The following is a 10,978-nucleotide window of genomic DNA, read 5'->3' as shown; positions in this document are numbered from 1 at the left end:
TTCCCCTAGAGAACTCCTAAATTTCTTTGAGCAGTGTCTACTGAGAGGATACTCAGTAGGAGGCTGCAAGTTGATGCGGGCTACAGCCCGATCAAAGAAATAGAGGAGGGATTTGTTAGGAACGAAAGAAAAAACAAACAAACAAACAAACAAACAAAAAAAACCCCCACCCCACAACTGACCCTCTCCCGGCTAGAGTAACACCCCCCACACCCCAGCCAATCTGAGAAGGGAGTGCTGCCCTGAAGGAAAGTTGCCTGGCAACTTTTCCCTACCTAATTGAAATGTGAAAAGAAGCTGCCCACACCTAGATAGCCCTATTGTCCTTTGTAATGACCTCATTTAGCAAGAGTAACCTCGGCTACGACCAGGACAAATGCATATGCATTTGTATATGCAGATAGGGCTGCCCCCGTGGATCCTGGGAGGTTTTTTTGGGGGAAACTGCACCCCGGGACAGGAAGCTGGATTCGTCAGAAGAGAATTGGATAGTGCCCTGGCCGAGCGGGGAGTGGATGCACCCCCTGGCCTGGTTTGAAGATTTGCCATGACCTGTGAGGAGCCTGAATGGAATGGGAACTGGCCAGCTGAGCTGACTGAGACAGAGAATGGGAAACTCTTGAAACTTTTCCCTGAGGGTAAAGAGCTGACTGCCACTGCTCTGCCTTCTGATGGTTGACCAGAGAGAACTGCCAGGTGTTTGTATGGGAACAAGGACTCAGCATCCACTGGGACAGCACCTGCTCCTTCAGATGGCTGCAGCAGTGTGGAAAACTCCAATCGGACTTTGCAATCCTGCTGATGATTTTAATAATGAGCTGATCACTTTAATAAAGAGCTGACTATTAATAAAGACATATGCCCTGTTCTTTTCATTAGTATAGGTAGTAGGTATTGGTAAAATTTTGTAAATAAAAAATACGTCTCGGAAAGTGGTTGGGTCAAGGGTACCGTACATAAGGTGCGAGGCTCTCTGATCCGCCCCAGTCCAGCCGCGTGTCTTGCTTTGCTGGGGACGCCTTGCAAAGCTGGACAAGAACTGATAGATAATTAAGAATAAACAGCTTGATAACACAAACTGCTGGACTCAACTTGTCGTCTCTGGCTTCAGTGTGAAACACCCAGGGCGAAGAGAAGACTGAAAACCTTATTACCTCTGGGAACAGCAACCCAGAGGAAACTCCCAGGGAACAGCAACCTTGGGGGACCCCTTATTACCTTGGGGACCAGCAACCCCAAGGAGAATCTCAGGGAAACAACAACCCTGAGAGAGAGGAGTCGAGAGGAAGACTTCTTCCTTCATCCCTGGGACCCCTGAGGAGACCAGCAGAGACAACTGCGCAGGCGCAAAAGACTGATGAGCTAATTAGCATACAAAGCGGTGGGGGGGGGGGGGGGGGGAAGCCAAAGGATGAATATGCATGAGGGTATTGTGAAACTCAATACATATGTAACATTCTAGAGGATAAAAGAAAAAATGTAAAAGTGAGCGAGGCGCATGGCTTTGAGAATTATCTCGCATCGTGGCAAGCGCTGAATAAACTTCATACCTACTTTAAAACTCGCTCTGCCTCTGAGTTTTAGAGTCCTTTCTGCATGTCAGAGGCATCCTTAAAGAGTACCCCTACTAAGCAGATATGGCCCAAATGCAGTGTTGAGAAAGCTGCTCTTAAGAAAGACCTCACAGTGACAGGTTCCTGGGCAGCTGTCTTTGTGAGAGATGAGACCCACAAGACAACTTTTATGTTGTTAGTAGAGAAATTCCATAGAAGTTTCTAAGAGAGACTCCTTTCCTAGAAGAACTAATGAAAGATTATATTTGAATAGTGAAACTGACTGAAAATTACAAGTTTTTTCTCTTTATGTTGTATGTGAGAAAGTAAACCATTAAAGGAGAAAGTGCTTTGAAACATTTCATTTTCTTTTTTTTTCATTCCCTCTTTCTTTTAGTGTGTGTTAAAAAAATCTAATTTTTTTATCTTTAAGCCTGTTTTGCCTTTTTCTCCTAATTTTCAAAATAAGAAAATATTTAAACCTCTACATAATTTAGTGTTTCTGCCCAGTTTTGAATTTAAAATCTTTACAGTCTTTTAAAAAAATGTGGCCAAAGAATCTGCGTGTGTGTCTATATATAAATATATCATTTTAATGAATTTTGAGTTACTTTGAGCTAAACAGAATCAAAAATTGCTGAGACATATCTCTATAATGTAAATATATTTACCATTTAATCCTGAAAAATACTGGATTATAGACTTCTGAACAGAGACTGACAATTATTGGAAATCATGTGGTCATCTCAAGTATACAGTGCCTCAATTAAAATAAAACCACAAAATCCTTTTCCTTTTTTGAAAGTACCATCTAGTATATAATTTATTTGGTTGGACTCTACAAATATACACATTATATCACACTAGAAGAACTTGAGAACCACTTTTTTCTTGTTCCCAGGGTCTGTTGACTGTTGGTAAAATGTTACAGTCAAAATGATAGAATCAGTTTACAGTTGCATATTCTGCCAAATAGCTCACAAATTATATTTGGCAAACAACACTGCCTCTGTTTCACAAAGATAATGATCTGATGTTTTGTTTATGCGGTAGCAAAGGAAAATATTATTTTAGAACTTGTGACAGAATTTCAAAAACTTTGTGTGGTATTCTAAACTTTTGATACATTTAAAAGTTACCACTCTATTAAATACAGAGTAACAGATTTTCTATGGATCATTCAAAAAGAAAAAAAAATCAAAGAAATGTTCAATTAAATACATTGTGTCCATTTTATTTCCTCCGCATTTACCCAGACCTACACAACAGCTGCTGCAGATATTAATGCACTACTTTTTACGTCTGATGCTGACAAACATACAGATGAGTTGCCCTATAGGCTGCTCACCCCTATGGGATTTAGTGTTATAGGAGTGCTTTCAGGATGTAGTCTGAAATCCATAGCGCAAAACTGGAAATGCTCCATCAGACTTGACCCCCCAGAAGCATGCAGCCAGCAGGCAGTTTGGAAAGGAAAATAGCATAAACTTGACAGTGCTATTCTTTGGATGGCTCCAAGGAGAAAATGAAAGGAGCAATGGGTTTGAACTCAATCTGGGACTCTGCTCTGACACAGGCGGTTTCCATTCTGTAACCTGTGGTACAAACCTACCTGGTAAGGGCTAAACTTTAGTGGGAAATCCACTGGCAATTTGTTTTGGCAACAGCATTGGACCAAGGATAGAGTGTACCATACCAGTAGTGAGCCCTGACACAGCTGACACCTGCAGCCAGACTGTCAGCAGGCTCAGCTAGCATGCCCTAAGTTTCCTGGTCTCCCCCACTGCTTGCACAGCAGTGTTCCAGCAGAGTTCAGTCTGGGAACTAGGTGCTATTTCTTGAGTCTGAGAGACAGCTTCTGCTTTGATTCTCTGTCTAGCAGCTGAGTGGGTGAAATATGCTGTGGGACTGCTGCAGGGATGGCATAGGACACATTGCCCAAAAGGGAAGGGTAAGGTGGTTACACTAACCTCAGCAAAAGGGTTGCCCTGTCCCTTGGAAAGGGGCCAGACCCAGGGCCTTCATCTTGATAGCAAACAAAAGCCCTGGAATGACTGGGATCATATCTGCCTCACCACTGACTACCTTGTTGGAGTCCAGGGCATCCCTCTGGTCGCCCTGGAGGGTCAGGAACCTGGTCGGAGGGGTCTGCAACCTGGACAGGGGGGTTTGGAACGTGTGCAGGGGGGTCTGGGATCTGTACAGGGGGGTTGTAAGCCTTGGCACAGAGCCCAGGGAGATGCAGGCTTTGACTTCAGTCCATGGGAGAAACTACCTACACTGCAGGAGGAGTTACAAGTCATCAAAGCGTGAAATAGATAGTAATCAGTTTATCACTGGGGGTGCATGTATTTTGGGTGTGTGGACTCGAGAGGACAAGATGGAGGATTCAGGGTGTGGTCCTGTCCTTCTTCTTCTTCTTCTGGTCTGACATTTCTGCTGTGAAGGTGGCACGTTTGGATAGGGTCAAAGTAGATATGACCTGTCTAGCATAGGTGTTGGGTATTGGTGATTAATTGTAAATAATAGAAACGTAATATGTAGTATAAGAGGTCAAGACCCTCCCAGAGGAGGGGAGAGCGTCGTCGCCCCTGCTGCTGCACGGAGCTCCGCAGGGCATGAGAAGAGCTTGTGAGATAAGAAATAATAAACAGAGTGAGACCTTGAACACGAGAAACCTGAAGACTCCATGTGTTTCTTTGCACCCGGCTCACGACTCATCAAAGGGCAGAGACAATTTATCACCCTAATCTTGGGGGGTTAAACCTGAGACTACCTAGGGTGGTTTGGGGAACCTCCTCTGAAGTTTTCTGAAGGAGATAAACATCAGTAGCTGTCCTTCTTCTTGTGTGACCTGCATCTTTGTGAAGTTTCTTTGACTGGACTTTTGGGATGGAAGAACAGTAATACAATGAGAAACATGGCAATGACCATCCCCAGAGAAGCATCTTTTGTGGGAAAGGATGGGGAATGTGGAACACTTGATCTGAGCTTGAGATAAGAACCAGCAGCTGTTACTGAGGTTAGGCAGAACTATGGCAGTGGTCTTAGTGGGGGAAGGGGGGGGGTCGTCATGTCCACTAGTCTAGAGCTGGCTGGGGAGTGGGTGAGCTGAGAGGGACTTGCAGGCTCCCAGCTGTGAATAGGCCTCTTCCTGCCCTTCAACTTTTGATGTTTTCCACTAGACAGACAAGAGCTGCTTGTACGGAGGCAACAAAGTTCCTGAATGTTTATCAAAGGCTGTGATTGGTGGTAAAGACTGAAATGCCCAGAAAAGAGAATTGCAAAGAGGAGAGACTACTGCATGTAGGGCTGTCCTGTTACATCCCCCTGGGGAAATGGTTTCTTCTCCCTCAGGGACCCCTGGAACTCCTGTCATGTAGTCTGACCCTTCCTTCCCCTTCTGACCCCATTGGCTGTGTGCCAGCTGGCCCCTCCCTGAGAAATCTTGAGAAAAAGGACCCCTGTCCCCCGTCCGCCCTCTCTCTCCTGGGACATCAACCTGGAATAAAGGACTGCAGCTAAAAGGGTGAGAGCCTCTTTTGAATCCTTATCCTGTCTTCCTTGATATAATCCTCCTAGGCCTGAGAAGGGCTGAGCTAGCTGAGACCCTTTGAGGGGAATACGGAGGGTTAAATTATCACTGTCCTACCTCTTTTTCCCCCTCTCTGTGATGCCTTACCTCTTCCCTTTAAGGGAAAGAAGCTGGAAATGTGGGAAGGACTGGATTCATGCAATCCTGAGATTGCAGAAGGAGCTAGCAGGGAAGAATAGAAACATGCATAGGGTACAAACATCTTATTTTACTGAAAGACTGGGAGGAGGTGACACGCAAACTTGGTTTTGGCCTCACCAGGTCGACATAGAAACAGACAGTATAGTACATAAAGACCATGAGCAAGTTAAAGGGGAAGTGGCATGTGTGGCATTTGTGGTTAATAGGTCAGCCCCTATATATATCTGTCTTGTTCCTTCAGACTCTCTAAAGCAAACACGAGATCTTTAACGGGTTTATGGAGGTTTGCTAGGAAAATACTGGCTGCAAGGCCATATTCTGGGCTTCCGAGGCAGCTGGTAATAACTAATGCTAAACTGACCTTCATGCTGCCATCTAGCATTTCCTCACAGACAGAAACAACATCCCAAAAAAGAAACTGCAGCTCCATAATGCTGTATTCAGAACAAATCTGATTTATTCCTGCTGTGATACAATGCTGGATAACACAAACTGAAGGAGAGAGAATGGGAAAGAGACATGGAGAAGCCACTGCTCAGGGTGAATGTTTAGGGAGACACCTTTCCTTTCTTCTAAAATTTTTTTTCTAAAAAAAATTGTAACTATTTTATCCAGGAACAGAGAATCATCTCCATGGCAAGATAATTATTATGAACTGGAATTTTTCCTCATTTTTTTCACTCTGTGAAATTAATATGGCTGTTTTCAAGGTGCAACAGTGCACAACAGAGCAAGAATCCCAGCAGAAGCTTGTCTTAACCAAGAGAGACCAGCATAAGATATTTGTTAGGTTCTTATTTGTCCTTGCTACATTCATAAAAACCTCTCATGGGATGGTTATTTACAGCTCTCAGATGATGATTTCCCTTTCAAGTGTACAGGGTGGCTAACAAAAGGTAACAAGTTATTGTGGGGGAAACATGCAAAAGATTTGACTCTTGGTCCTTTAAAGCCTTATCCCGGGCTTCAAGGAGCTGTAACAGGAGACTTTTCCAACTGTTACACACTGTGTATTCATGCTGGAATTGAAGAACTCTAACCCTAATAATAAGAAGTCAAGAGTTCTTGGGGTGATGCATTTACAACAGAGCATTTCTTTTCCCCATGCTTCTTTTAGGCATTTCAAGTCAAATTCCAAAACAAACCTGAAGCATCCACAATCACTGCTCTCTTTTGGAGACCTTGATTTCTGAGCTTTGTCTCCTGACAACCTGAGCAGGAAAGCTGCAAGGAAGGAATGGATAAGTGAAAAATGGCAAAAGTCTAGTTTAAGAAAACAGACTGCCCAGAGGGAAAGGAAAAGCATAATCAGCAGCTTTTAAAGGGCTCCTGGTGGCATTGTATGATATCAGGAATGAATTTACTAATTTGCAGGAAACTTTTCCCATTTATAATAAAATTCTGATACCAAGATTTGAACATTATACATATGAAATTACTGCATGATCTCAGTGCACTCAGAACATGGCTGATTTATGTGAAGAGGAATAGCAGCATAGAAAAGAACAGAACCCTTCAAAAAGGAGCAAAAAGGACAGTGTACTTCTCTGCTTACAAATAATCTTTCAGGTCAAAACATGGAAGTTGTCTCTTAGGCCTTTCAAAGATTTAGTCCACAGCACAGAAGGTCCTCAGGTGGACAATGGTGGAGTCCATGTTTCTCATTCATATTATTCCTATTTTTTCACCAAGAGAACTACATCCTGGATCCTAGTCCCACCAAACAGAGTTTATTGCTGGATTAAGGCATCATTGTTCTTCCTCTCCAGCTGTTGGTACCAGGCTGTTACATCCATGTGTTACCTCAAACTTTTTCCTAACACACCAAACAAGTCTACTTTTTAGCATCCTTCCTTTATGTTTAGTGGACTTTGAATTCAGACCCAATAGAGTTGTATGCTCAGAATACAGGAATTTTCTTTTCCAAAGCTTGTGTTTAATGCTCATTGCTGTGGAAGTCAAATTCTCTTTCATTTCCTTGTTATCCTCCTTTCCATCAAATCATGATGACACTAAGCGAGGATAAGTGAATGCAAAGACACACTTCAGCTCTCTTCCAAAGTGTTTCTGTGGATTGCAGAGGAGCAAGAGACTTGCATTCAACAGCTTCATCTCTAAAGAGCACATCTGAGAATACCACAGGACAAAGGCTTGAAAACCAAGAAACTGTGTCTGTAAGCAGACTCTTCAGAATCTGCATCATCATCTTACTTCCAAAAGTGGCCACACACTTGCTGGTGTGGGATACAGGGCCCACAGGGCAACGGCCATATGGCTCCAAAATCAACCTATGCCCCAGCCAGTAGGGAGAGACTGCCACTGCAGATCACCAAAATCTGAAGTGAAATGGAGTACTCCTTTCTGAGTGACCACTGCTTTTACTATATGGGAAAGCAGATGAGGGCTTTGTGGATACAACACAGGCCAAAGCCACAGCAATCAGCACAAAGCTTGTGGGGGGCATGCCACAGTCTCTGCTCTCCAGTCCTCTGCCAACAAGTTAAGGTATTTTTTAGCTTATTTTTTAGCTATTTTTCTGTAATTTTTAAGATATTTTTGTGTATATGTTACAAAAGAAAATTTATCATTTCCTAAGGAACAAATTTCCCCTGCACCCACACAACTTCATTTCTCTCCCTCCTCCTCTTCCAATAGTAGACTAAACATACCAATGGAAAGCTTGCACAACTCTTGGATAGGGGGGATTTTTTTTTTCTTAATCAAGAGGTACAAGTTCAGTTCTTTTCTTCTCAGTTTTGGGGACAGAGATTTTGCCCATCAGGCAAGCTACATAAATAGGAAGGACATCAACTTAAAACCTCAGTATGTTGTTTGCCTCATGATTCACCATAACATTTCTCTAGTACCAGGCATGGCTGCCTCCCGAATAAGCAGAGTTAAAACTTTCCTGTAGGTGTCCAAGACCTCGTGGGCAGAGGGCCGTTCTGCTAGGTCCTACACGCTGCATGGTTGTCAAACAAATGCAGTTGTACAATGTCACTTCCTTCAACATGGCCCAAGAAAAAATTGGAGAGATCTGGGATTTTCCAGATGTCTGTTTTCTCATCATATGGAGGCATAAGGTCATCTTCAAATGGCACATCTTCTCCATAGGGCCAACGCTGCTCAGGAGCTACAAACTCACCCCGGAGCTCCCTGTGACCACACTTCACCAGCCTGCCAGCAGTCCTGTTCACAAGAGGCAAAGCATCCAAATCGTTCACCAGAACGTGAAAGTCACTTGTTAGGAGATACTGGGAGAGAACCTTGTCCAGGTCATTCGAGTTGCACATCACTAAGGTGCCCAGGGGGCTACTGTGCAGGTACTCACGTAGTCCACAACGAGCATCAGCCTGCGATGCCAGGTGTTCATGCCCTTGTATTTGGGAATGTGGAGAGTTTCATTCAGGCCTCTTAGTGAACCAAGAGGATGGTACTCAGTGATGATTGTGAATTGCTGCTCACAGTAGCCAAGCAGCCGGACAACATGCTTGGTCTGAAGGGCTTTCAGCATCTTTAGTCCATGGAGAGTCTTCCTTCAGCTCTGAGTTGGTGAGCTGTGAAAGGACCACTTTCTTTTCCTTCCACTCAGAAAGGAAGACCTGCGAACACACAAGAAACACATAAGACATGTGGAGAGCCTTCTTCTATGAACTACTACCAACTGCTGCTGACCTCTTCCTGTGACTGGTTAGTCACAACTGCAAATTACAGTCACTAGGCACAGTCAGCTTTAGGTAGAGCCATGTACCTGTCACAGCGAGCCCTTTCTGATGCCACAGCTACATCATGGTTTCCTAAGTTTTCTTTGGAATGGACAATGCATATGAATTAAGTTATTTTATATCACTCAAATAGCCAGTCTTACTCTGCCATGATTGTACTAATCTGTGATTTTGCTTGTGTAGCTTGATGTCGTTTGGTGTCAGAGAGGTGGCCCAAATCATGCTCTTGCACCTGCTGTGTTCACCTTATCAGTAGCCATATGGTCCTGGATGCCTACAGTAATTAGCTGCTGAGAGGATAATCATAACAGCAGTGCTGGCACTAATTAGACAGCAAACTGTGCAAGCTCCTTATCCAGAGGACAGCAAAAAGGAAATCCAAACTCACCTTTTTCACAGCACCTTCACCAACACACTTGAGTTTCCTGGCTTCCCTATTTATGGCCTCACAGGAAAGCCACAGGGAACAATTCTTCACCGCTCCGAATTTAAAATGCCCAAAAAGGACAGAGGCTAGGGTCTGTTTCAACACATCCCAGAGAGCTGTAAAACTTGTTGAGGTACAGGTAGAGAAGGGCATTAAGGAGCAGGATGGCCGCAAGCAGTAACGCCAGTGAGATGGACGACACCTCTCTGGGAAGAAACTCCCTTCTAACTGTTATGAACAAATTCTCAGTGAGTGTGGATGCTCCAAAGGCTGCCCCTGTGTAGCTGCCGTAGCCCAAGATGTGGCGGGGTTATGTCTCCAGAACTCCGGAGATGGCTGCCCCAACCCCCAGCCCTGACAGATCTACTGCTGGACCCCCGCCGCTAAAGGCGGGGCCCTGCCCTGGGGAGATGCCTTGGCGGCTGCCTGAAACCACTGCAGCTGCTGGTGTTGCGGCCCCTGCCCCCAGGAAGCGGGGGGAGTGCCGAGCGTGGTTCTGTGGAGCTCTGGAGGGGGCAGTGGGAGGCGCCGGTGCCCCGGCACCTCAGAGACAGGCGACCCCTGTCCCTGGCGGGGCTGGGCAGCCATCCTGCCAGTCCTGCATTCCTGCCTTAGCATGTTAAAAGCAAGTTGATTGTCCTAGCTGTGCCTACCGTAATCGGAGTTTACCTAGTTCCCCCCCATGCTGCCTTCTTGAGGAAGGCATATGCAAATACGACGAACACACAGCACACTGGGAGAGAGTTCTTTGGGCATGAAAGGCAACCCAAGATGGAAGACTGGACACGGTGAAAGATCCAGGTGATACTCTCACCAAGGAGGAGGTGGACGAACCCCCTGACCTGGTTTGAGAACTAGCCATGATCTATTAAGAGTCTGACGGGTGTGGGGACTAGGCCAACTCGAAGGACAGAGACAGAAAACGAGAAACTCTCAAGGCTTTTCCATGAGGGAAAAGAGCTGACGTCTGTTACTCCGCTCTTCAGTGACAGACCTCCACCACTCTGCCTTCTGATGGTTGACCAGAGAGAGCTTCTAGCTGTTCCCATGGGAACAAGGACTTGGCACCTACTGTTTGCAGCTGAGTGATGAACTGGGACAGCACCTGCTCCTTCGGATTGCTACAGCAGCGTGAAAAACTCCTGTCCGACCCTACAATCCAGCTGATAACTTTAATAAAGAGCTAATCCCTTTAATAAAAAGCTGAATATTAATAAAGGCATATGCCCTGTTCTATTCACTAATGCAATGCGGTTTCTCTTCCATGACCGTGCCTTTCGCATCCTCCGTGAAAGACAGAGGCTAAGTAGGACCCTCTTCCCAGCCCGGGGATGAACGCCTGTACGGCTTTTTCAGTGCCAGCTGCCCAGCCGTCCCGCAGGGACCACGTTCCGGAGCCTGCAGCCTACGATGAGAGACCACGCGTGGCAGTGAGACGTGTTAAAGGCGGCTGCGAGCTCGACGCTCACCGCACTGTGCATCTTCCCGTGTTTCAGCGCAGGTGGGCCCGCGCTGCGAGCGGCATGGACAGGGACGC

General features: G+C 45.4%; 1 protein-coding gene across 1 annotated transcript; it reads right to left on the bottom strand.

Moving 5' to 3' along the window:
- Positions 1 to 8,133: 8,133 nt before the first annotated feature.
- LOC134563382 (protein O-mannose kinase-like) lies at positions 8,134 to 10,707 on the bottom strand. The gene is given in 7 exon segments (XM_063421266.1): positions 8,134 to 8,246; positions 8,249 to 8,617; positions 8,620 to 8,819; positions 8,821 to 8,891; positions 9,403 to 9,516; positions 9,518 to 9,669; positions 10,683 to 10,707. Coding segments are annotated over 7 exon segments (1,044 nt in total).
- Between the last annotated feature and the right edge of the window lie 271 nt (positions 10,708 to 10,978).

The sequence above is a fragment of the Prinia subflava genome, chromosome W (assembly GCF_021018805.1).
Source record: "Prinia subflava isolate CZ2003 ecotype Zambia chromosome W, Cam_Psub_1.2, whole genome shotgun sequence".
Taxonomy (NCBI): Eukaryota; Metazoa; Chordata; class Aves; order Passeriformes; family Cisticolidae; genus Prinia; species Prinia subflava.
This window is presented reverse-complemented; position numbering and strand designations above follow the sequence as displayed.